General features: G+C 38.1%; 3 protein-coding genes across 5 annotated transcripts; 2 read left to right on the top strand and 1 right to left on the bottom strand.

Moving 5' to 3' along the window:
* Positions 1 to 2906: 2906 nt before the first annotated feature.
* On the top strand, positions 2907 to 11215 carry LOC116247617 (auxilin-related protein 1-like). 3 transcript variants are annotated; one of them, XM_050075934.1, is made up of 9 exons: positions 2907 to 3599; positions 5254 to 6736; positions 6923 to 9160; positions 9273 to 9306; positions 9485 to 9543; positions 9801 to 9866; positions 9947 to 10036; positions 10213 to 10389; positions 10806 to 11215. In XM_050075934.1, the coding sequence occupies exons 1-9, from the start codon at positions 3190 to 3192 to the stop codon at positions 10839 to 10841; spliced, it is 4593 nt and encodes a 1530-aa protein (XP_049931891.1). In that variant the 5' UTR covers positions 2907 to 3189; the 3' UTR covers positions 10842 to 11215. The 3 variants fall into 3 exon arrangements, with proteins under 3 accessions (XP_049931891.1, XP_049931892.1, XP_031475681.1); XM_050075935.1 differs by having other exon boundaries at positions 7109 to 9160; XM_031619821.2 differs by having other exon boundaries at positions 5254 to 9160.
* LOC116247618 (ornithine transcarbamylase, chloroplastic-like) lies at positions 11136 to 12748 on the bottom strand. The gene is made up of 2 exons (XM_031619823.2): positions 12637 to 12748; positions 11136 to 11473 (listed from the first exon to the last, which is right to left on the bottom strand). The coding sequence occupies exons 1-2, from the start codon at positions 12688 to 12690 to the stop codon at positions 11291 to 11293; spliced, it is 237 nt and encodes a 78-aa protein (XP_031475683.1). The 5' UTR covers positions 12691 to 12748; the 3' UTR covers positions 11136 to 11290.
* An 8621-nt stretch (positions 12749 to 21369) lies between these two features.
* Positions 21370 to 22003, top strand: LOC116248996 (disease resistance protein Roq1-like). The gene is made up of 2 exons (XM_031622078.1): positions 21370 to 21522; positions 21650 to 22003. The coding sequence occupies exons 1-2, from the start codon at positions 21370 to 21372 to the stop codon at positions 22001 to 22003; spliced, it is 507 nt and encodes a 168-aa protein (XP_031477938.1).
* The last annotated feature ends 1676 nt before the right edge of the window (positions 22004 to 23679 follow it).

Raw genomic sequence — 23679 nt, forward strand, 5'->3', positions numbered from 1 at the left:
CATGAGTGCAGTCTGTCAGAGAGAAAGAAGTGACGGTTTTTGTGTTTTTGTTTGTACTGATCACATTTCAAATTCTCTCTCTCTCTCTCTTTTATATATATATATATATATATATATATATAAAAGAGATGCAAAAAGATTATTGCAAGGTAAGGAGATCTTCAAACAAAATCTTTACCGCTTAAAAGCCTAGTGACCATGTTGAGATGTGTATGATGGAGCAGTCACAACTAGGGTAAAGAAGGACGACATATATGAAAATAAAAGCAGAAAATAAATAACAGAAATTGAGATTAAAATAAAGCAAGACAATAAAATAATTAACAGATTTTTTAACACATAGTATCGATTTAAACAAAATGAAAATTTCTCAAAATACATCTTTTAATGCAACATCAAATTTAAGATCCGAAGCTATCAAACACAACCTAAAAATGACTTTTTCATCTCAGATGAACTCTATGCTCCTTTAAATAGAGGGAAGCGGCGGGGCCTATGGTTTTGGATCCAATTACAAATTTATAACTATTCGAATCACGTTACATAAACATAGATCCAACTATATATATCTTTATATTCAAAAGTGGACTGGAGTTCCTAACAAAACAAAACAAGATAAAGAACTCCAATCAACCCTTGGACATGCTAATTCTTCTCCATGGCTTCTACATGAAGGGAAAGGTAATACGGTCGTCTCACTGGAGCCTATATATATATATGTCTCTTTAATGGGAAGAAGGGAGGAGAAGAGAAGCCTTCCTCGTTTGGTAGTTGTCTCCAGAACCTATTGCTCGTGCGCATAAAATAAAATAGAGAAAGTAGAGGCCCTTTGTCGGACGTTGGCCGCAAAGTACTGCCACCCAAAATGTTAATTTCCCCACAAACGGTCTCCACCAGAAGACAAACAAAAAACCTCCAAATCTCGGATTTAATATCCGTTGAGAAGAGGCGGGCATGAGTTAAACGTGATGCGCACAACACAAACGTTCTTTTCAGTTCTCTTGGCGCTTTAATGCAATCCGGGGAGAAGACGTATAGTCAGTCGCCCATAAGAAGACACCAAGTGTTTGTTTGCAGTTTGCAGAAAGCAACTCTTCTCCGTCACATACAAACACGTCCTCCCCTTCCTCACAACTTCGTTTACTGGTGGAGCCTATGGAAGCAATCTTCTCATTCAGATCTCCAATTCAAGCAACCCAAATATTTGTGTGAATCGGAAATATTCATGTGTTCTTACCTAACAATATCTCAGCAGCAAGTAACGTAACCATATGGAGGCAGTTTACGCAACAACAGGCACGAGAATTTTCAGCAGAATTGCCCCAACACCCACCTAAGTAGCCAGCTTCCGTTTCCAAGTAAAGGGTACTTCATACTTGTGAGGAGTGGGAATGAAAGTGTCGGTTTGTTTTAGCCGGTTGGAGCCTTACCAACTTTGCTGCAATGGCTGCCCACTTGCAGAATACAATTGCGCAGTCGAAATCAACTCCTTTTTAGCAGCAACATTACAGATTCAAGTCTAATTGCTTGTATTGGTGATATATTTCCACCAATTAGCAGATTCATCTGTCAAAGTTAGCCTGCGTTTTGCCTTTTTCCAGTAAAAGAGAAAAAAAACACAAGAAGACCAGAAGAAGGGCAGACTTCAATATTATAAGGCTTCTAAAGAAGGAAGCAGGACAAAACAAAAGGTGACGAATGAAGCCCGAACAGGAAGCAATGATATATTTATATATATATATAATTTATTATGTCTGCGCAATTAATTTGAGAAACAAGAATTTCTAATTAAGATCTTGGGTTTGCCCTCAAGACATACATGCAGAGAAATATTAAGAACTACATTTTCAGTTTTTGTTTTGATAAAGAAATTAGGTTTTTGGTAGCCTAAAGGAGGATTCCAGAGTTCAACTTCACGAGCAGATTGAAAGCAACATGCCCTTAAGAGTTAAGAGAGAGAGAGAGAGAGAGTTTGGAACTCTTGTACTAATGCCATCGTCATCCATTATTTCAGCAGATCCGAATGGGAGGCATGATCCGCTCAGTTGGTTCGTTGAAAAAAGTTGCTCCACAAATTAAAAAAAGAAGAAGAAAGTACACTTTCAAGTTTTATGCTTTAGATGTTTAACCAAAAAGGTGAAAGCTAGCAACTCCAATGTGTTTCATGCTTGACCACAATGATACGTCAACTTATTGGACTTTTTAATCTCTCTCTCTCTCTCTCTCTCTCTCTCCATATATATATATATATACCCCCATTAGACCACAATCACTGTTGTATAGAAAAAGAAAACCAATTTTATGCCGGCCTACGCATTCGTTTTCAGCATGTACTGGTAACTTTTAAACAATTCCAATTATTCCAAAAATTTTAAAACGAAATGTTTATCGTGGTTGAACTTTTTATAATATGGGGCAGAGTCAGCGAGTTGACGCACATATTGAAAGGGGCTTGAGTTGCTTGGGTAAGAGAATGCGCACCGGCTGATTCAGGCAAGCATGATTCTCATCAAAGCAGCTACCCAAACTGCTCAAACTGCTATCTCTCACGCACCGGCCGGAGAATTTCTCCGGGGCCAACAGAGTAGAGAGAGAGGGCCGGCCGGCGTGTGCCTGCTTTTTCTTTTTCAAGTTAGCAACGGGAAAAGGGAAGAAGGAAGAAGTAGTAGGCCGTGGCTGGGATGTCCCCGTCTTCTGTAGTCATTTAATAATAATAAAACAAACAGCCAGCCGTGACATGACTGTGCGCCCCCGTCTCCTTCCCACGCCCTCCATTTTCTTTTCAAACCATAGCATTTTTATCAATTCGTGAAGGTTGTTTACGTAATTTTTCCACGAATCCCGGGTCTCCACCCTCCGTATTAAGGCCAATATCGCCAAAAAATCGCCGATCGCCGTGGGACGGAAAGAAGACGATGAACCAGAGAGCCAGAGAGAGAAAAGGGGAAAAGGAAGGAAAGGAGGCAGAGAAAAGGAAAATAAAGGAGACCAAATTCTGGGGGTGTTTGGAGTACAACTTTCAAGGTATAAAAGCAGAAGAGGAGGACAAAAAAAAAAAAAAAATTGGAACAAAAATAATAGTACCATCTTCAGCACCACCGTCACCGTCTTCTTCCCCGCGCCCTTCCTCCCTCCTCTTTGTTCTGAATCCCCTCTGTCTCTCTTCCGGCTTGTGGGGAGGTTTCCGCCATGGAGGAGGTGAGGCCATCAGTCCTGAGAGGCCGCCATGGCTTCCGTGCACACAGCGGAAAGAAGGCCGCCAATGGCAATGGCTTCCCTCCTACTCGGACCGTTTACGACGACGTATTCGGCGGTCCCCCGAAATACACTGTCCCCTCGTTTCCCCCCTGCGTCGACGACTACGCCGAGATATTCCGTGGTCCTTCCCCTGCTCAGAAGACGCCTCCTGTGCCGTTCCTCGAGCTCGCCAGCGACTACGACGGCGAGGTCGCGCTAGTCTCCGGCGACTCCTATGCGGACATCTTTGGCGGGTTCGCTTGTGATTTCACTGTCTCGCTCGACGAGCTGCTCGGACGATCTCAGGCCACTGCTGAAATGAAGGGTTTTAGGGGTGATTCTGCTAAGAAAGCCCGCTATGTGTGAGTGTTTCCTTTTCTGCTTCATTCTTTTCGTCCTTAGTTGATTCTTTCTGGAACTAGAAATCGTTCCTTGTCTTTCACTGCTATTACATTAGTGCTACCACCACTATTGTTACTGCTGCTGCTGCTACTACTATTACTACTGCAACTGTTGCAGCTTCTACAGCTACTCCTATTTTTGTGGCTTCTGCCACTTCCATCATCACTCTACTACTGTCATGGTGACTAATACTTGAGCTCTTGTTTTTCTTTTTCTCACTTGACTTTGGGTTCTCTGTTTCTGCGTTCTGCTGTGTCGATTTTGTTCGCAATCTACTCGTAGAAGGGATGCAGAGCCGGAACGCTGCACGTCTTTCAAGTAAAAGGAGAAGCTCTGCTTGGTTTTGGCAACGAACATGGATATTGGTCGTCTTTGTCTAGAAAGAGCGAGGAAAGGATGTCGTATCAAGGATTATGTTCATCAACTCCGTCATTCTTGTTCTTCTCTTAGTTATTTTTGAAACGGGTACAAGGATCTCCCGGCTGAAAAATACATATAAAACAGAAAAGGAGGAATGGTCAACTCCGTAGGTTAGCGATGAAATACTAGGGTAAGAAGTGAATTGGAAAGCCTGATCAATGTCAAATATGACCGAAGCGTATGTGGAAAGAATAAGAACGGAAAGGTGGATTCTACTGAACGAGTATGTACTTTAGTGTTTTGAACCAAAAAAAAAAAAATCGAACAAATGGAAAATGAATAGCAGTTCTTTTAAGTTATGACATGAAAATGATCCTAATGTTATGAACGTTCGGCTTATATTGGTGAATCTAACTCTTCCTGAAGCTTTAAAAGCATAAAAGAAATTCACTTCCTAATTCAACTTGTGAGCTCTTTGCAAGATTTCTGTAACTATGAAAAGTATAAATATGCGAGCTGTAGTATCATGTCTTTTTGGGTCTGGGTAGGAAACTTTAATAGATTGTCATTAGTTGATGCCTCTCATCTCTATTTGGTCGATGGTAGTTCTCAAAGCTGTAAGACTAAGTACATTCAATAAATTGTAAATTCTGAATGTACATGTAGAAGCAAAAGTTGGCCAATCCAAGAGCAAGAAGAAAGGTCAGAAATGAAGCTCAGGTATTACTGAGAGGACATGACATGCATTTGGGTGACTAATATATGGACTAAATGAATGTATATAACAAGAATCTACGTTTCCTTTTGAGCCATCAGTGCCAAACATGATGGATTTGGTGCATCCTCTTCATGGACTTGAGCATGTTGTACCAGCACCATTTTCAAGATGCCCTAGCTGGAGAGTTGATGAACAACCTAATGTTAGCATTACTAGACAAGTAGACATGCATTCATTTGGAGAACCGATTATGACCTGATCCCAACGGTATTTGTCTAGCGCAGAAAAAAGTGACTTATTTTTTCTTTTCACCTTATGTGCATGGATTTATGCTCTTGCACTTTCTATAGTAAGATATGGAACATTAACATTATATTGTGTATACAAACTTCAAACTGATGCCACTATGCCTTCTTTCTCAGTGTCTCCTTTATTCATGTGGTTAATGCCATGCTCATTGTTATGTTGGCCTATCTGTATGTTCTGCTTTGTTGAAGAAGACATCAACAAAGTGATCTGAGATTTTCTTTTAACAGAGTTGATGGAGAAAAGAAGCCTTTAGAGAAGGTTCCTACCAAAATTTCCAGTATTCGCATGGACAATTCAGATGGAATCTCTACCTCTGTTTCAGAGAACATCTCAGTTGCTTCAAAATCTGCAAATCAGCAATTGTGTGGTAACCAAATGCAGTTGGATATGTCACCTCAAATAATAAATCACAAAAGCAAAGAGAATGCCCAAAGGGAAATGCTTGTTTCAGAACTCGATGCTGCTTCAAAGAGCACAATTGTGGTTGATCCTGACTTTTCCTCTGTGGAGACTCGTAACACAAAAGGTAGCATTAATGCAAGCAGTGCATCTATTGTCACTGAAAAGGTAGCAGAAATAAAGCTTGACAATATAGCCGATTTGAAGTCGCCAAAGAGAACCTTGTTAAGTGACTCTAAAGATAATTCCCTACCTAAAATGTTCAGACATGAGCTCAAGAAAGACGACTTAGATGCCACGTTGAAGCCCTGTCAGTTGGAAGATGGCCCTTTCGTTAATTCACATGTATATCCTTCGTACCATGACTATGGTGTTGATAAGTACGAGTCAAAGGATGTATTTTTGTCTGTTACTGAGATTAGCCTTCAGACTCAGCCTACGGAACTGCCACCTCCTTCAAGACCACCTCCCATGTTAGGCATCAAGCATGATTCAAATAAGCGAGGTATTTCTGAAAAAAGGCTGGGTACAAGCACCAGTTTTTATGAGAACAGTGATTTGCTTAATGGGAGGAACAGCAGTCGACAACGTCATGCCATGGCTGCTTCAGGAACTTTCTCAGCAGAAGAGGCCTCAAAACAGAGTTCACCTCGTTTCCTAGATGTTGAGGTTGACATGAATTCAGCTGCTGCTGCCTCTGCAGCTGCAATGAAGGAAGTGATGGAGGAAGCAAAGGCCAAGCTAAAGCTAGCAAAGGAGTTCAGGGAAAGAAGAAAAAATAGTCTAAAAAACAATAAAAAGTTCACAGACAAAAAAGGAAAAAAGAACATGGAGAAAGAAGAAACTGACAGAGAGGAGAAAAGGAACAAGGTGCAAGAAGAATGTGACAGTGCTCAAGAATTCTTTGAGTGCACTTTAGAGATGACTCTTGAAGTATCAGACTGTGAGTATAAAGAATGTTGCCAAGAAGAACATAAGGAGAGGAGACCTCCGAAGAAAGATTCTCACTATCCAGAGAAGCAAAGTTGTCTTGACCTGGATGAGGAATGCGCCAAGAAGAGTCTGGAGAATGGATCAGAAGTTGTCAAGGAGTCTGATAAGAACAAAATTAACGAAGGGACTCATTGTCTTGAGCAACACAGGCACAAGGAAATAGTGGAACCTCCTTTGGAGCGTTTTGAACTTCAAAAAACAGAAAGGAGTTTTGTCCTTGTCCAGAAATGCACTGAGGAAAAAGCAAGGAAGGGAACAAGTGTGGTTTCAGATTCCCGTGATCAGAAAACGAACAGAAGAGAACACCAAGTGGAGGAGGTTCACACATGCAGGGTAAGGGAGAACATGGGGAATGCAGCTGTTGTGATTTGTGAAAAGGAGCAAAATGACAAGAAGGTAGAATCTGATCATCGTTCTCATGGAAGGGAGGATGGTATGAAGAAACGAATTATGACTGAACACGATACGGGTATGAAGGCTGTTCAAACAACTCAAGAGGAGGAGGTTCACATATGTAGGGTAAGTGAGAAGATGGAGAATGCAGCTGTTGAGATTTGTGAAAGGAAGCAAAATGAGAAGAAAGTAGAATCTGATCATAGTTCTCATGGAAGGGAGGATGGTATGAAGAAACAAATTATGACAGAACACAATACAGGTATGAAGGCTATTCAAACAACTCAAGAGGAGGAGGTTCACATATGTAGGGTAAGTGAGAAGATGGAGAATGCAGCTGTTGAGATTTGTGAAAGGAAGCAAAATGAGAAGAAAGTAGAATCTGATCATTGTTCTCATGGAAGGGAGGATGGTATGAAGAAACAAATTATGGGTGAACACGATACAGGTATGACTATGAAGGCTGTTCAAACAACTCAGCAGCATATGGAAAGCGAGAAGATAGAAACTGATAAAAAATACTGGGTGGGAAATGAAGTTGATGGAAAAGTAACTGCAACAGGAGAGATTCATCAACAGGGAGCATGCTCAGATACACTGGAGACTGCTCAAGAGTCCATGAATCAAGAGAAGATGAATCTGATCAAACAAATGGCTGCTCAAGAACCGATGGGACTGGAAGAGACTTGGCAGCAGGAAAAAACAGAGGAAAAGTTTGCTTCCACACTAGAAACTCATGAGGAGGAACGTTCAAATGGATTGAAGATTGCTCAAGAATTCAAAAAGGAAGATGAGGTGCATAAGAAGACTGAAAAGGCTGCTCAAGAAGAAGAGACTTGGCAGCAGGAAAAAATAGAGGAAAAGTTTGCTTCCACACTGGAAAGTCATGAGGAAGAATGTTCAAATAGATTGAGGACTTCTCAAGAATTCAAAAAGGAAGATGTGGTGCATAAGAAGAACGAAAAGGCTGCTCAAGAAGCAGAGATCCAGCAGCAGGACGAGAATAAGGAACAAAAAATTTTTCAGGAAGAAAGCAAAGGAAATGAAAGAGAGGAACAAAGAGCTACTACTAGGGAGCCTCATGAACAGGGTGGAAGTTCACATGGAGCAGTGACAACTCAAGAATCTAGAGAGCAAGATGAAGTGCATGAGAACAAAGAGAAAGTCCAGCAGCAAGAAGAGGAGGAGAAGCTGACACCTGATAATATGGTGAGGGAAAGAAATGAAGAGGAAAAAATATCTGCAAGAGGGGAGATTCATCAAGATAATGAATGTTCAAATGATTTAGAGACTGCTGAAGAATCCATAAAGCGAGTTGAAATGCTCAAGAACAAAAAAGATGTTGCTCAAGAAGAGGTTCAGCTGCAGGAAGAAAAGGAGGAGCAGATAAAGGTTGGTCAGGACTGCCAAGGAAATGAAAAACTGGAAGAGTTAACCACAGCAGGGAAGAATCACAAACTGAGAGAGAGAATAAACGGATTAAAAGATGTTCAAGAATCCAGAAAGCAAGAAGAAATTCAGAAGAACAAACCAAGGGCTACTCAAGAGGCAGTGTTTCAGGAAGAAAACATCAGCGTGAAAGCTAATGAAGCAGCTGATAAGCATAAACAAAATGAAAAAGCATTTCATATTCTTGTGGATGGTGATGATCTTGATGCAACAACTAAAAGGCAAAATACTGCTCAAACAACTCCTGTGCAGGAAATCAAAGAGAAGAAAGTGGAAGCAGCCCAACATGTTAATAAATTGGAAGAGAAAGATAAGATATTAAAGATGTCTCACAAAATCAATGAGATTCAAGGAGTTGAACAGAAGATGAGAAAGTTCAATGAAATCCATGAAAAAGGTGAAAAAGAAAAATCTCAATTGGAAAAGGAAAGACTGAAAAGGGATCGGGAACAAGAAATGGAGCGGTTAATGAAACTAGAAGAAGAAAAAGAAAGGGAACGCGAAAGAGAAAAGGACAGGATTGCTGTTGAACGAGCTACTCATGAAGCTCGTGATAAGCCAGTTGCTGATGCCTGGGATAAGGCGGAAAAAGCAGCTGTAGAGAGAGCAACTGTTGAAGCCAGGGAGAAAGCTCCACCTGAACCCAAGGTCGTAGACAGGACTTCTGCAGAAGGCAAGTTCAGGACAGAGCGATCTGCTGTAGATAAAGCAACTGCAGAGGCTCGTGAAAGAGCTGCTGAAAGAGCAATTGTTGAGAAAGTTGCTGCAGAGGCAAGGGAGCGTATGGAAAGAGCTGTTGCCGAGAGGTTTGCTGCTGCATTAAGAGATAAGCAGAAAAAAGATAATGATCGTGAAGATGGGACAAGCCTGAGAATGAATGGTGCTCGGAGCACTACCGCTGTGAGCATATTTTACCTTTTTTTTTTTTTTCACCTACTACTTTTGCCCTTTAGTGTTTGTTTTTTCTGGTTCATCCTACTTCTGAGAACTAAGCAATCTTCAAATCTGGCAGGAGGTGCAGAACACACGTGATGCTTCATCAAGTGGTATGTTTGTTTTCTGTTTGAAGTCTCTAATTGTTTTAATACCAAATTTACTCGTACTGCTGTTCCATCTTGTGTCTGATAATACCTTTTTCCAAATCAAAAAACAAGTGTAGCGTATCTTGAAACCTGTTGCAGTCCTATTAAAGGCCATAACTTACCTAAATTTATTTTGGATCAGAGACAGAGAAAAGGCGAAAGGCAAAGTTTGATCGATATCGGCGTACTACAGAACGTGCGGTATGAGTGTTGCCAACTCATTTACTCCTAAGTCTCAGTTGCAGTTGTTTAAATGTCAAAGTGAATTTATACTTGTATTATCTATGTCATGTTGACTGGTACTGCTTGAATGTGTTTTGTCGGATTTTCTACCCACTAAACTACAAGCTCTTATCTATTATGTTGAAGCTGCTTTTGACATATTTTCTTGCTTTGAGCGACCTGATCATGAATCATATTTGGACAATGCTGAAACTTAATCTGTGGTTTAATGTTAGGCAAAAGCTCTTGCGGACAAGAAAGCTCGTGATATTCTTGCTCAAAGGGAGCAGGCAGAAAGAAATGTGAGAACGTGATGACTTACTGCGTTTTCATTACCAAGTTTAGCTGTGCCATATACTAACTTGGTGTGTCGTAACTATAGAGATTAGCTGAAAGCCTTGATGGTGATGTCAAAAGGTGGTCGACTGGGAAGGAAGGAAATTTGCGTGCATTGCTTTCAACACTGCAATATGTACGTATAGTTCTTATCTGAGTACCAAATTCTGTATTTTTAATGTGCAAAAGAATTTCTCTGCATTTTTATTTTGCTATCCACATTGCATGAGCCCAGCTAAGAAAGGTGGTCCCTCTTTGCTTAAACACACGAAGGTTAGTATATAACACATTTTGTATAATAATTGCTTTTAGATCCTTGGGCCCGAGAATGGATGGCAGCCTGTGCCACTGACGGAAATAATAACATCTGCCGCTGTCAAGAAGGCCTATCGGAAGGCTACCCTTTGTGTACATCCTGACAAGGTTCAACAACGGGGTGCAACCGTTCAACAGAAGTATATTTGTGAAAAGGTCTTCGATTTACTCAAGGTATGTCCTCGACAATCAATGATATGCTAGAAAAAACGTCCTTTCCGTACACAACTGCGTTGATTATCATCTGTGGTGTGCGTACGAAATAGCACTATTGACGCGCCTTCCGTTACGTAGTGGCCTGCCTTTAAATCTCGAGTTGATACAAATGGTGCTTCTGATTATCTTGAAATAACCATGAAAGACGAGATTGATAGAAGACGTAATTAATGGCGAGGAGAGATGCTAATGGTCTATTCATTCTTTCATGCTTGAAGAGACGGCTATGAAGTTTCGCTGGTGCAAGTGGCCCCTCTACCCTGGAATTGTTTTGCAGCATAAGTTTGATAACACTACACTGGGAGAACCGAGTAGACATTCAATTATGAGGAAACCCTGATTGTTGTGACGATAACCTATTTATGCTTTTGCAGGAGGCATGGAACAAATTCAATTCCGAGGAGCGTTGAAAAGCTTCATGTCATCGTCCCAGATTTTTCCATTGTAATGCAACCGTTTTAAACTAACTTCCACGCACAGGAAGCCATCCTGTCTATCAGTGCAGTGGCATCAGTTGTACAAGAAGCATTCTGGAGTGCAGCTTTCAAGCATGAAGAGCAAATGGAACCTATGTGCATGATAACAAACTTGTAAATGTTCATATCTCCTGTTGAAGATTATTCTTGTATGTTAAATGCATGCACATGTAGGCAAGTTTCTGCAGAAGCGTTCATGAAGCAAGCTGCAATCTTTACAGCTCCACAAAATCTAATGTTATTTTTTATGCATTATATCCCAAGGAAAAAAGCATGTAAAAATTCTCCATGTTTTTGTCCGCTTATCAGTGAGCGTAGAAAATTGTCAATGCTACACATTTATCAGCAATACAAAATTGGGAACATATTTGAGGTTGCAACCTTCATAATCCCAAAGCGTGCAGCATTACAGCATTCTGTGCATGCAAGCGATTCTCAGCTTGAGGAAAGACAATAGAGCGGGATGATTCAATCACGGCATCTGTGACTTCAGTGCCCCGTTCAGCTGGTAGACAATGCATGAAGTATGCCTTAGGTCCTGCCAATTTCATCAGTGCTTCGTCCACCTGCAATCACATTATGCACATTTGAGTAAATTATTGTAGATCAACTAGACTGTCACATGGTATATAAGATGATATAAGTGGGTGATGCCAAAAGGCCCAAAATCAAACACCAACATGGCTTGCAAGTCCTCGTAAAAAACACGCAAAAGGTAGTTCTGTCATGCACCACTACAGAAGTGACTTTGTAGTCACTCCATTGTCACAGATATGATATTTTCAAAAATATCGTGATATTAACAAGAAAAACAAGTAATACAGAAAGCCCCAAAAAGGTGCAATTTTTTAAAATAAGAAAATATATTTATTGTGTTTTTATCACACCTCTTTCTTTGTCTTTTTTGTCTTTTCTCATTTTTTACATCAATATCATCATGAAATCAAGAATCAAATTTAAACTTAAATGAAGTTATTTATCAAATCATTTTTATCATTAAACATTATTTTTATCATTTATCTAATTTTTCTGACATCTTTTATTTAGTTTCTCATTTAGACTTTTATTTTCTCTTGAGTTTTCTGGAATAATTTCAAAAAAAAAAAACCCAAAAAAAACCTACTTGTCAAAAAACCCGTGAATGATATTTGGGACCATGGTTCAACCAATCAAGCTATTTTAGGACAATGGTAAATAGTATCCCCGTTTTGCCTCATTCATTTCTCCACAATGCAGTTTGTACTTTATTCAAAACTAGGGCTAGGGGTTTTTGCAACATCCTGAAAATTCTGTCCCCGTATCTAAGATCGTATGAGGCTGGCCGAAAGATGGATTATCATGATTCCTAACCCTTTTGAGTTGGAACTGAAGGGGATATGACTTAAGAGATGGGTTTTGGATCCACCGAACTAAGAGCTTGAGTCCGGTGTGGTACAACCTGACCCACTCCGAGCTCTAGTCCGGTGTGGTACAACCTGACCCACTCCTGTACGGGGCTCAGGTTTCTATTTTGGCATATCTCAACGTGCCTCTTAGCAGCTTAGTTTCAACCTTAAAAAGGTTAGGAACAAAAACAATCAATCTATTAGCTAGTTCCTTTGTAAGTCTCCTAAGATTCTTCACAATTTTTGAAAGGAAACTGAACTTTCAGCGTATTACGTTTTTATAGTTTTTTGAGTGACTCCTAGATCTCAAAAAAATAAGTGACCAACTATATGATTAGGCTTACCTGAAAACCTTGGAACTGTTGCTTGCGGTATGCAGCCTCATCCTTTTGTCCCATGCTTGCCCAGACGTCTGAATAGACAACGTCAGCCCCAATGACAGCCTCCTTTGGATCATTAGTATTTATGAACCAGAAATGATTCTACCTCCTTCTTGTCCAACTTTCTTTTTGCTTCTATTTCAAATTTGATACAAACGTTCGCTTTGCCTTCGACAACTGGTAGCAAAATCAGTGGGGCTTGACATTGAACTGTTCCTTGATGTCAAACATCGAAAATGGAAGACGCGGTAGAAAAAAAAAATGCGTTTTAGTTATTTCTTCATGTCACCGCCACGCGTCCTCTTACATGGTGTCGGTTGAGAGGATAAAATTGATTGGTCGGAGAATCTAAAGGGAAGGAAAACGGTTTTGTTCTGGTGGCATGGCCCGGATCTAAATGGTTCGGATATGGATCAGTTAAATACGTTGGATATTGGATCTAAACTTCAACGTATCGGTAACATTATTATCCAAATCGGAATCTCATTTGCCAGTATCGGCTGGTACGCATCGTTTCAGCATATCTGATATAAAATGCTGATATAGGCCAATGTGTATTAGTCGATATGATATCCAGAGACAATGTTTTTGGAGTGTTTGAGTGACATCGAATTTGGGTTTGAGTTGAATTTCAAATCCAAACTTGACGGTCTCAGATTTGACAAACACCATGGAAGATGTGATGAGATGATGATGATGGCAATGGTCATGTGATGATGATGTTGAGTTGGGACCGTAAGTATCATTGGGTGGTCAGAGGGCGGTTGCTTGGCTGCGGATCCAAGTTCAAATGTGCCGGACCCATGAGACAAACGTACATATTCAGATACCTATTGAATTCAAGACAGTCAAAAGTAAGAAGATATGGATCTTGCATCAGATCCATTTACATCCTTTTTCTACTGGACAAATGGGCATGGATATTGCTTGGATAAAGTTTATGGATCCGCTCTTTCCGTTGTTTCTAGAACATGGATTTCGTAGGACCCATTGGTCGTTAGGGTCCAGTCGCTGGCGTGAGCCAACGGGGTTCTGATGAGGTCCCAGAATGGATTCGAATGTGACATGACCGGATCAATTTTTCAGGTCGATCCGAATCCAAATAGATCGAACAAGGTTTTGGTGTTACAAGACATGGATCTAAGTTCCTGTTTCCTGATGTTAGAAGGAGGTGATTATGCCCTCGAGGTTCAAGGCTGCTTGGGAATATGACGAAGAGCGCACGAAAAATCAAACTGAGAATCAGCTTTTACCAACCTACCAACTTGTGTAGAACTTAAACAAGCTTGGACATCGGGCCGGTCTGGCCCGATAATTAGTCGGGCCCAGGCCAGGCCTGACCGGATTCAAAAAACTCAAGCCCCAGCCCCGCCCGGCCCGATTATATTAAAAAAATATTTTTTAATATAATGTAATACATACAAATAATAAAATGTTATATATATATATATATATATATATATATATATATATATATATATATATATATATATATATAACTAAAAAAATAAAAAAAAGGTTGTTATTGGGCCCATCTGCGCTTATCGGGCCCACCCAGGCTTGCTTGGGTCATGTTTTTTCGGGCCTGAGTCGGGCTGAGTACTGAGTACTGGTCACGGCAAGACTTGGAGCCCAGACTTAATCTCAAACTGGGGCAGAGCTAAAAATTTTTCATGATGGGGAGGGGGAAGAATTAAAGTTTTTAAATTTTGACTAGAGCCAAAATATCATTTTTCAAAATTTTATACAAACAAGTAAAATTTTTAAAAATTTATATGTAATTTCTTTCTTTAAAATTTTTTGAGGTGGGGCAAGGGCCCATGCGAGCCCTACCTTGGCTCTGCCCTGACCTGAGACATGGGTTTAACCACAACTTTCAAAATATGGATATGGATATTTGGATATCATCAGAAAGAGGAAAGGAGAAATCAAAACACAGATGGAATCATATTTAAGATTGCCCCTAACTCTGATCGAAAGTGCTAATCCAGTAGAAAAAAAAATGATACCGATGGTAATTTCATATAAAAGTGGAAATATTTCTTCACAAAAAAGAAAAGTTAGAAAACATAAATTTTCTAATATTCCAACAAAAAACAGTCTCACTATCTCAGGCCCCTGTTGCCTGTTGGCAGTTGTTAGCAAAAAATAAAACCAATAGGCTCTTTTTGAGATTATGGCCAAAAGGCATCATCAAATACAAAATTTCCTACATGTAAAGCATAAATTTGATTACCAATGTTCAAAAGAGGTTTTACTGCAGTGGAAAAGTATATTTGATAATGAAGGTACATAAGATAACATTTTGTAAAGAAAACATATAATTTATTGCAAAGTATGTTATATCTTTTGGATTGGATGAAAGCAAGGTGTCTGACATATTTTCATTTACAAGGAACCAAAGAAGCCCTAAGTAGTAAGCCTTTGGATTGAAACAGTTTCTTGTTTACCAAGTAACCAAGGGAGGAAAATTGAAATGGCATGACAAATGACCATAAAGTAGTGTCCCTTTCGCCTTCAACTTTGCCATTAAGTGAGTAGAAGAATCAGAATTAGTCCTTTCAATGGACAATAGAATCTGATCCTCTGACTTTGGACCATATTTGCTGTGGCATGGGTCCAGTTAGCTTTTTTTTACGTTTATGCAAAGGGAGTGGGACCAATATTCAATTCAAAAGCATATATATATATATATATATATATATATATATATATATATATATATATATATATATATATATATATATATATATATATATATATATATAATTGTCACAAAAAACGTGTTTTATTAAAAAAAAGCGTATAAAACGTGAAAAACAAGTCAGCTGTATAAAACATTAAAAAAACAAGTTTTTTAGAAAAATGCTAAAAAACAAAAAAATACGTATATAATACCTGTATTATACGTTTTCCCCCATTTTTTATGTTTTTCTTATTTTTTTGTTTTTTATTAATTTTTATTTTTTTATAATTTTTAAGATTTATTAAATGTTTTAAATTTTTCCGTTTTATTCCTCAAATATACAATTTTACCGTATTATACCCATCAGCTGTATAAAACATTAAAAAAACAAGTTTTTTAGAAAATGCTAAAAAACAAAAAAATATGTATAATATATAATACCTGTATTATACGTTTTCTCTATTTTTTACGTTTTTCTTATTTTTTTATTAATTTTTATTTTTTTATAATTTTTAAGATTTATTAAATGTTTTAAAATTTTTCATTTTATTCCTCAAATATACAATTTTACCGTATTATACTCATCTTTTTCCTCGCCACATTATACCTATACATGTTTTTTGTGACAATGAATATGAGAGAGAGAGAGAGAGAGAGGAAGGGTGGGAGGGACGGGGAGAGATTTTTTGGGAGACACTCTCATAGATGTGTGTATACTTATAAGATTGCTTAATGAGCTTTAATCTAATCTAAGGGTGGGTTTGACAGCCTTAGATATCAGACTTGAAGTTATTTTAAACTCTAAGTTTGTATGGCCCTCTACTTAAACAACCAATAGATTTTCTAACCAGTGGCGGAGCTACATTGTGGCTGTTGCATACAATTAATTGCATGCACGAAACACATAAAATTTGTTCTGTTTATGTATTGGTACTTCATTATTTTTTGTTGTTTTTACATGTGAGAGTAGCTCAAAGTTTGGAATTTGAACTAAGAGTATCCCTTAAGCAGAAATTTCTGGCTCTGCCACTGTTCCTAACTGTGGTTTTCAAGCCCGACAGAAGGATGATCGGACCTGAGATTTTCAGTAATCTCAACCCGATCCCTAACCGTTTTGTTTGATAGCTTTTTCCACCGTCTTCTCTGCAAAACCCATGCCCAAAAAATGGCGTTTCGGCTCAGAACAAGATGAACTTGGGCCTTTAGTATCTCCCTCACCATTTCTTTCAATATCTTGAGCCTAGCATACTCAAGAAATTATAAATTTAAGAACTACCCAACACTCACAACTTCAAAATCCAAAAGCCAAGAGCAAAACAAGTGCAACACATTAATCCTAACAACTCCAGAAATGAACCAAAATGAACAACTATCCAGTAATCCCAACTTCAGTGCCAATGGAAGAGAAGGCGAGAGCCCAAGAAAATTTCACCACCTTACAGGACTGCCAACTGAGACTGGAAACTCCTTCTCCTTCTTCTTCACCTGATTCAGATGGAATACTCACTCCCTTTGGACGAAACAACATGATGGTATGCACAAGCTTATCAGTCTCTTTTGAAAATAATGTTTTCTAACAAAAACCAGTTTTGATCATCATCCAAATACATGTTAAACCTCATTTTGCCTTCGAATCACCCAAACGCACCCTTTAAAGCCACTCAGCAACAATATCAAACTGTTCATGCAGCCTAAACATTGGGCAGAATTATGAAACACATAATACGTATCAAAGTTTTGGGCATATTCATGAAACAATAACAACATGGTGTCAAACAAATCCCTCGATACATCATAAAAAACCCACCGTCTTCTCATGAGTTGGTTTTGCAGCTTCAAAACTCTATCTTCTATCTGCGACCACAGTAATACAGAACAAAGGTGAAGATGACTGGAATTCAACTATGAAAACAAAAAATGTGTATGGGTATTATACGACGAGGAAAAAGACGGGTATAATACAACAAAGTTGTGTATCTCGGAAATAAAACGAGAAAATCTTGACAAATTTTTAAAAAATTTAAAACATTTAATAAATCCTAAAAATTATAAAAATTCATAAAAATATGAAAAAATACAAAAAAACAGGTATAATACATGTTTTTTTTTAATTTTCTGACGTTTTTTTAAAAAGTACGGCTGATTGTGTTTTACCGTATTATATGTGCCTTTTTCCAATAAAACATGTTTTTTGTGACAGTGAAAGAAACAAACCTCCATGCTATCAAGGACGGAAAAAAAGATGAAATTGCCAGGGGAGCTGTGACAGTGATGAAACACATAATACGTATCAAAGTTTTGGGCATATTCATGAAACAATAACAACATGGTGTCAAATAAATCCCTCGATACATCATAAAAAACCCACCGTCTTCTCATGAGTTGGTTTTGCAGCTTCAAAACTCTATCTTCTATCTGTGACCATAGTAATACAGAACAAAGGTGAAGATGACTGGAATTCAACTATGAAAACAAAAAATGTGTATGGGTGTTATACGACGAGGAAAAAGACGGGTATAATACAACAAAGTTGTGTATCTCGGAAATAAAACGAGAAAATCTCGGCAAATTTTTAAAAAATTTAAAACATTTAATAAATCCTAAAAATTATAAAAATTCATAAAAATATGAAAAAATACAAAAAAACAGGTATAATACATGTTTTTTTTAATTTTCTGACGTTTTTTTAAAAAGACGGGAATAAAACAGGTATTATACGGCTGATTGTGTTTTACCGTATTATATGTGCTTTTTTCCAATAAAACATGTTTTTTGTGACAGTGAAAGAAACAAACCTCCATGCTATCAAGGACGGAAATAGTGAAGGGAGAACACAAAAAAAGATGAAATTGCCAGGGGAGCTGAGACTATATTACCAATGCAAACCAACCGCCAAACCCCTCAACATTTGGTCCATTTGCTATTTCAAGAAATGGGAAATGGAGTCCGATTCTACATTTATTAAATGATATTTAGTTGTTGGATGAAGAAAAAGATTAATCTTACTACCCGAGCAAGAGCAGAAGCCCTTATTTCTTTTATTGGTCCTTAACTCTATATTTGGACCAAGAGAAAGGAATGGATGGAAGGAAAAAGGAAGGGAAAGCAGAGAGAAGGGAATGGGGAGGGAAAGGAGAAGCAAGGAAAGAGAATGATCATCTATTCATTTCCTTTCCAATCTTTCCATTTTCGGAGGGATTGAAATTATATTAAAAACTCATTTTCTTTTCTCTCAAACTCAAAATCAACGAGCATGGTGTGATAAGCATAGGATTTTAAGCTTTGTCATTTAGCGATGAAACGGAACATGCAATTTGAATCTTATAAATTACCGGATACAAGTTCTTCAATCGTGGTCGGATATACTAGATCCTTTCAAAGAGTACAAGCATGTATTAAATTACGAATGTTCGGATCCAATGGTCCAATTGGTATACCAAATCACAAGGTGAACACAGATTATTTAGGAAAATATGAGTAAAATCAGAATCAACAAAAACCGGGTTTGTGAGTGGCGGAGCCACATATGGGCTGGTGTGGGCAATTGCCCACACCAGCTTCTTAATTTTCTTTCATTTTTACAATAAAATCGTTTGATATTTACTTTGTTATACATGTAACTGCATGTTTAAGTATTAAAGGTTGTGAGTGCCTCTCCAAAAAAAAAAAGAAAATCTGACTTGGCCAATGGGTTTATGATAACAATGAAATATGAGGCCACACAAAAATCATAGTTGGGCATTTCAGTAATTTAGGCATGATAATAGAGTGATCAATGATCATGTAATTTATTGTTGAATAATCCAACTTTTTAGATTAATATTGAAAAATTGTTGGAATTGCTGATTAATAATTGACCTGCGGTTAATGCAGTTCGGCATCCAAGTCCAATTAAAATGTAAAGTCCATTTCAGGCGGATGTCGGATCCAGACATGTTTTTAAACAATGAAACATTGTTTTGGATCTGAGCCAAGAATTTATGGTGCTACGTTTGGCTGTTGTGGGCAATTGCATACACCAAGCACATAAAATTTGTTCCAACCCAAGAATAAAATTTAAAACACTTAAAATTATGTTCAAAATGTTTTAGACAAAATATGGCATAGTAATAAGATGTTGACAAAATATGGTGCATTTACATTGCTATCAAAATTTCTTCAGGATTGTCTGTTTCTAGAGGTTAATGTTGTGGGCCAAGCTATTTAAGTCATGAAGTGGGTGCATGTCTCATTTGGAAAAGTCAATATTTGAATGATTTTTCTAAGATGGCACTTGAAGACCTTGAATTTTGATTTTAGAATTAAAATTTTAGAAGCAAAATTTCCTTTCAAATTGGATTGGAATTTGAATTAAAATTCCAATTCTAGCTCCTTGTTGTGTTTAATAGTCAGAAATTTTGATTTCAGAATTGAAAATGATGTGTTTGTAGTAAAGAGAAATGAATTAAAACCATCATTAAATTTACCATAAAGAGAAAAAAAAAATCATTGTAACACAGTGTTCCATGAATCTGCATTAAAAGATTGGAACATGTTCATGAAACACTTTATTGTAGTTCCTATTACCGAACGACCCCTAAAGAATTAAGGCCACGTTTATGATAAAAAAAATTACAAATTGATCATTTTTTGCCATTCTAGGTAGAAGAAGGTCAATGTATTGTCAGTTTTTAGATCTATAATGTAGGTATTGTACTATTTTTGTTCCTTGGTGCTCTTCAGATAAAAAAAAGCCTGTAAATTGTCTAGACCATGACAGTGACGAATTGCTAAATATAGTTGTTGATGTTCATCTTCCTCTTCAACCTAAAGATGTTGGCATCCTCATGATTGATCAGAAACTTGGCCACGTTCACAATTCTTTTCACTGGGAGAAAGAAAGAACTAACTACTAGTTGGATAAGTCTCATAAGAAAACAAAATGAAACTATTTTATAAGTGCTCGGCTGATAATGAAGGTTCTAAATTGCAGGTAGGTGAATTTACATTCCTGTCAAAATTTCTTCAAGATTGTCACTGTATGGATGGAGCTGAACATAACGGACCCGCGGTATTAAATGTTATGGATCGTTTGGCAATGTGAACGTGTCCAGCACGATGATTGGGGTAGATCTTTACAAGAGTGTAGTTCATCAAGAACAGGGTAAAAAAGAAGCAATGTCATGGCGTCTTCTGCCATAAATTAAGAGCCGGGAAGCTCATCCAAAAGCTTCCTCGATATCTCTTATCGATCTCCTGCCTTCTTCCTGCTTCTTGGGTGAAGCGTGATCATTTTTTGAGTGTGTTGGTGACCACGAAAGCTTGCCAGATCTTACCACTTTCCTCTTGGTTCTCCGAACTAAGTTCAGGAAATTATATAAGTGATTAATTGTTCAAGTGCAGTTTTTTCATGACAATATTTGAAAAAAAAGAAGTACCATATAGTTACAATCATTTGGCAAAAGCAAATCTAGATTCTCTGTGAAATGAGATCTCTCTCTCTCCTTTTTTTTTTGTTTGGCTATCTGAAAATTGAAGGACATTTTAAAAAGAAAACAAATTTAAATATGCCATAAACAATGAATGTGTCCAACAGTATATTACTCTTCCTGCAAACAAAAAATGGATCAGTTCAAGCGAAAATGATTTTATGCATAGGAAAATGGATGAACATTCAACTAGAAAACTACCAAGAAATTTCATTTACAAGAAAGTTTCAACTGTTGACTAGGCAACGGATAATTAATCAAAAACAGGGTAAAAAGGGTGTAATGCAATGGGGTCTTCCGCCATTAATTAAGATCCCTTGTTCCACCGAAAGAAGCTCAGCCAGAAGCTTCCTCGATATCACTTGTCATCTCTTGTCGATCTCCTGCCTTGTTCCTGCTTGTTGGGTGAGGAGGAGTGATCGTTTTGTGTGTCTACTGTTGTGATAGTTATTAATATTCTGTGTGGAGGCGGTGTTGCTGACCACGAAAAGATTGCCTAATTTTACCATCTTCTTCTTGGTTCTCCAAGCTAAGATCGGGAAAATGGTGATCTTTGCAGCTTTATTCATAGTACTCTTCATCACCGTTCTCTTTGGTCATGTCTTCCTTCAGCGAATCAAGGATTTCTTGCAATTTTCAGCCAACCAAAATGGTAGTGGAGGAATTAGAGGAAGAAACATGGAGGCAGGGGAAGAGGTACTAGAGACATTACCTTCACCATCTTCACCAAGAGTTGATGGATCTGAGTTTGAAGTGTTTCCTCAGCTTCAGAAGCGAAGACACCCGAAAGGGTTTCACTGGGCATCTTCATGACGGGCTCCAGGAGCGCGGTATTACCACCTTCATAGACTGCGAGAAGTTGGAAAAGGGGGAGGAGATCAACAAGCTGTTGGAATACATAGACAGGTCCAAGATCGTTGTTCCCATCTTCTCCAAACGCTTTGCAGAATCAAAATGGTGCTTGAAAGAGGTGACCAAAAGTGTGGAGTGTGGAAAGGAGATAATTCCGGTGTTTTTTGGCGTGGAACCTTCTGACGTCTGCAACCAGGGTGGCCCTTTCAAATCTGCGTTTAAGGATCATCAATCGAACAAGGAACAGGACCAAGAGGAGGTGATGGAATGGAGGGAAGCATTGAAGAAAGTCGAAATATCTCTGGCTTCACTCTCAAGGACATGAATGGGTATCTCTCTCTCCCTCTCTCCCTCTAGATGAATTAAAGTTTAATCACCTCTCTCTTTCTTTCTCTCTCTCTCCAAATGTAAAGTCGCTGATGCTTGTTGTCCATAGCTTTCAGTTGCTTCCATTCATATCTTACTCATAACCTTATTTTCGGCTTGCGTTATCCCAACATCATGTTTGGCTAGTATTTTAGATTTTTTTTTTTCTTTAAAATCATTATCTTATGAGCTATATTAATCAAATGCATCCTTCACTATTCGAGTTTCTCAAATTCATCTTTCACTTAATTACTTTACTTAATTAACCGGGACATATCCTTAAAGCTACTATCAGTTAAAGTGAGACAATTAAGACGTGATCTTTGTGTTGAAAAACTTAATTAAACAATTAACCAAAAGAAAAATCATGTTTCCCCAGAAAGCATGTATCAGATTTTATGAGAAATCTAAAATTAACGGACACACGTTTTTCTTCTTAAAATTTCTTACTTACCAATGAACAGAAGATTATTTGATCAATTTTCGAGTTCTTGCTTATAAAAATTACATGCACGCCATTAGTTTTCCTGGAAAATGTTTATAAATATTTAAAGTGTACTGGAACGTAAAGTAGCCAGTCTTCTTCCCCAGTGACCAGCCTTAATATAACTCAAATGTTTATTTGCGTGAACCGGAGCAGACTTACGGATGAGTGGGACCAAACGTTCAAACATATGGATGAATGTGGGAAAACTGATGAAAGAAAGGTGTAAATTAACTGAATGAAGCCTGTTATGGAAAGAGATTTTCATTGTAAACAATCAATAAATACACATATGCAGATATTCATATTGGATCTGCAAAAGGAGCATCATAAATTCATTTTTCCTATTGTTCATGGTTTGTCATGCATGGGAGAAATTAATACTTGCAGGGATGAGGCAAAGCTAAAGCGTGCAGTCATTAAGAGAGTGTCAGCCAAACTGAACAAGAAGCCATTCGAAGTCGCAAAGCATCCAATCGAGATTGAAACTCGTGTTCATGACGTGAAGAAAATGTTGGAAGAATGGAAGCAATATTAATGGTGTTCGTGTGGTTGGTCCAATCGGGATTGAAACTCGTGTTCATGACGTGAAGAAAATATTGGAGAATGGAGGCAATATTGATGTGTTCATGTGGTTGGCATCCATGGTATGGGTGGTATTGGAAAAACAACGATTGCCAAGGCTGTTTACAACGACTTAGCCGAAGAGTTCAATGGCGCCACTTGTTTTATTTCAAATGTTAGGGAAAATGCTGGGCAACCCAATGGATTGGTCAACTTACAAAACAGTTCATTGAAGATATCTTGAAAGAAAAAATACATCCTTACGTGATGTTGCACAAGGAAAAAATGTGATCAAAGACAGGGCCAGTTTGTAAAAGAGTTCTGATTATCTTAGATGACGTTGATTCCGGAGAACAACTTGATGCATTGGCTGGTGAGAGAGATTGGTTTGGCTCAGGAATCGTGATCATAATCACAACTAGAGATGAGGGGGTACTGCTAGCCCACAACGTGAAACAAGATGAAATTTACAAGCCACAAGAACTGAATGAAGATCTGTCGCGAGAGTTATTCATGCTTCATGCATTTGACGGTGAATTACCACAAGGAGAGTACGTCGAGTTATCACAAATTTGTTGAAGCAGCTG

This window comes from Nymphaea colorata, chromosome 2 (genome assembly GCF_008831285.2).
Source record: "Nymphaea colorata isolate Beijing-Zhang1983 chromosome 2, ASM883128v2, whole genome shotgun sequence".
Lineage (NCBI taxonomy): Eukaryota > Viridiplantae > Streptophyta > Magnoliopsida > Nymphaeales > Nymphaeaceae > Nymphaea > Nymphaea colorata.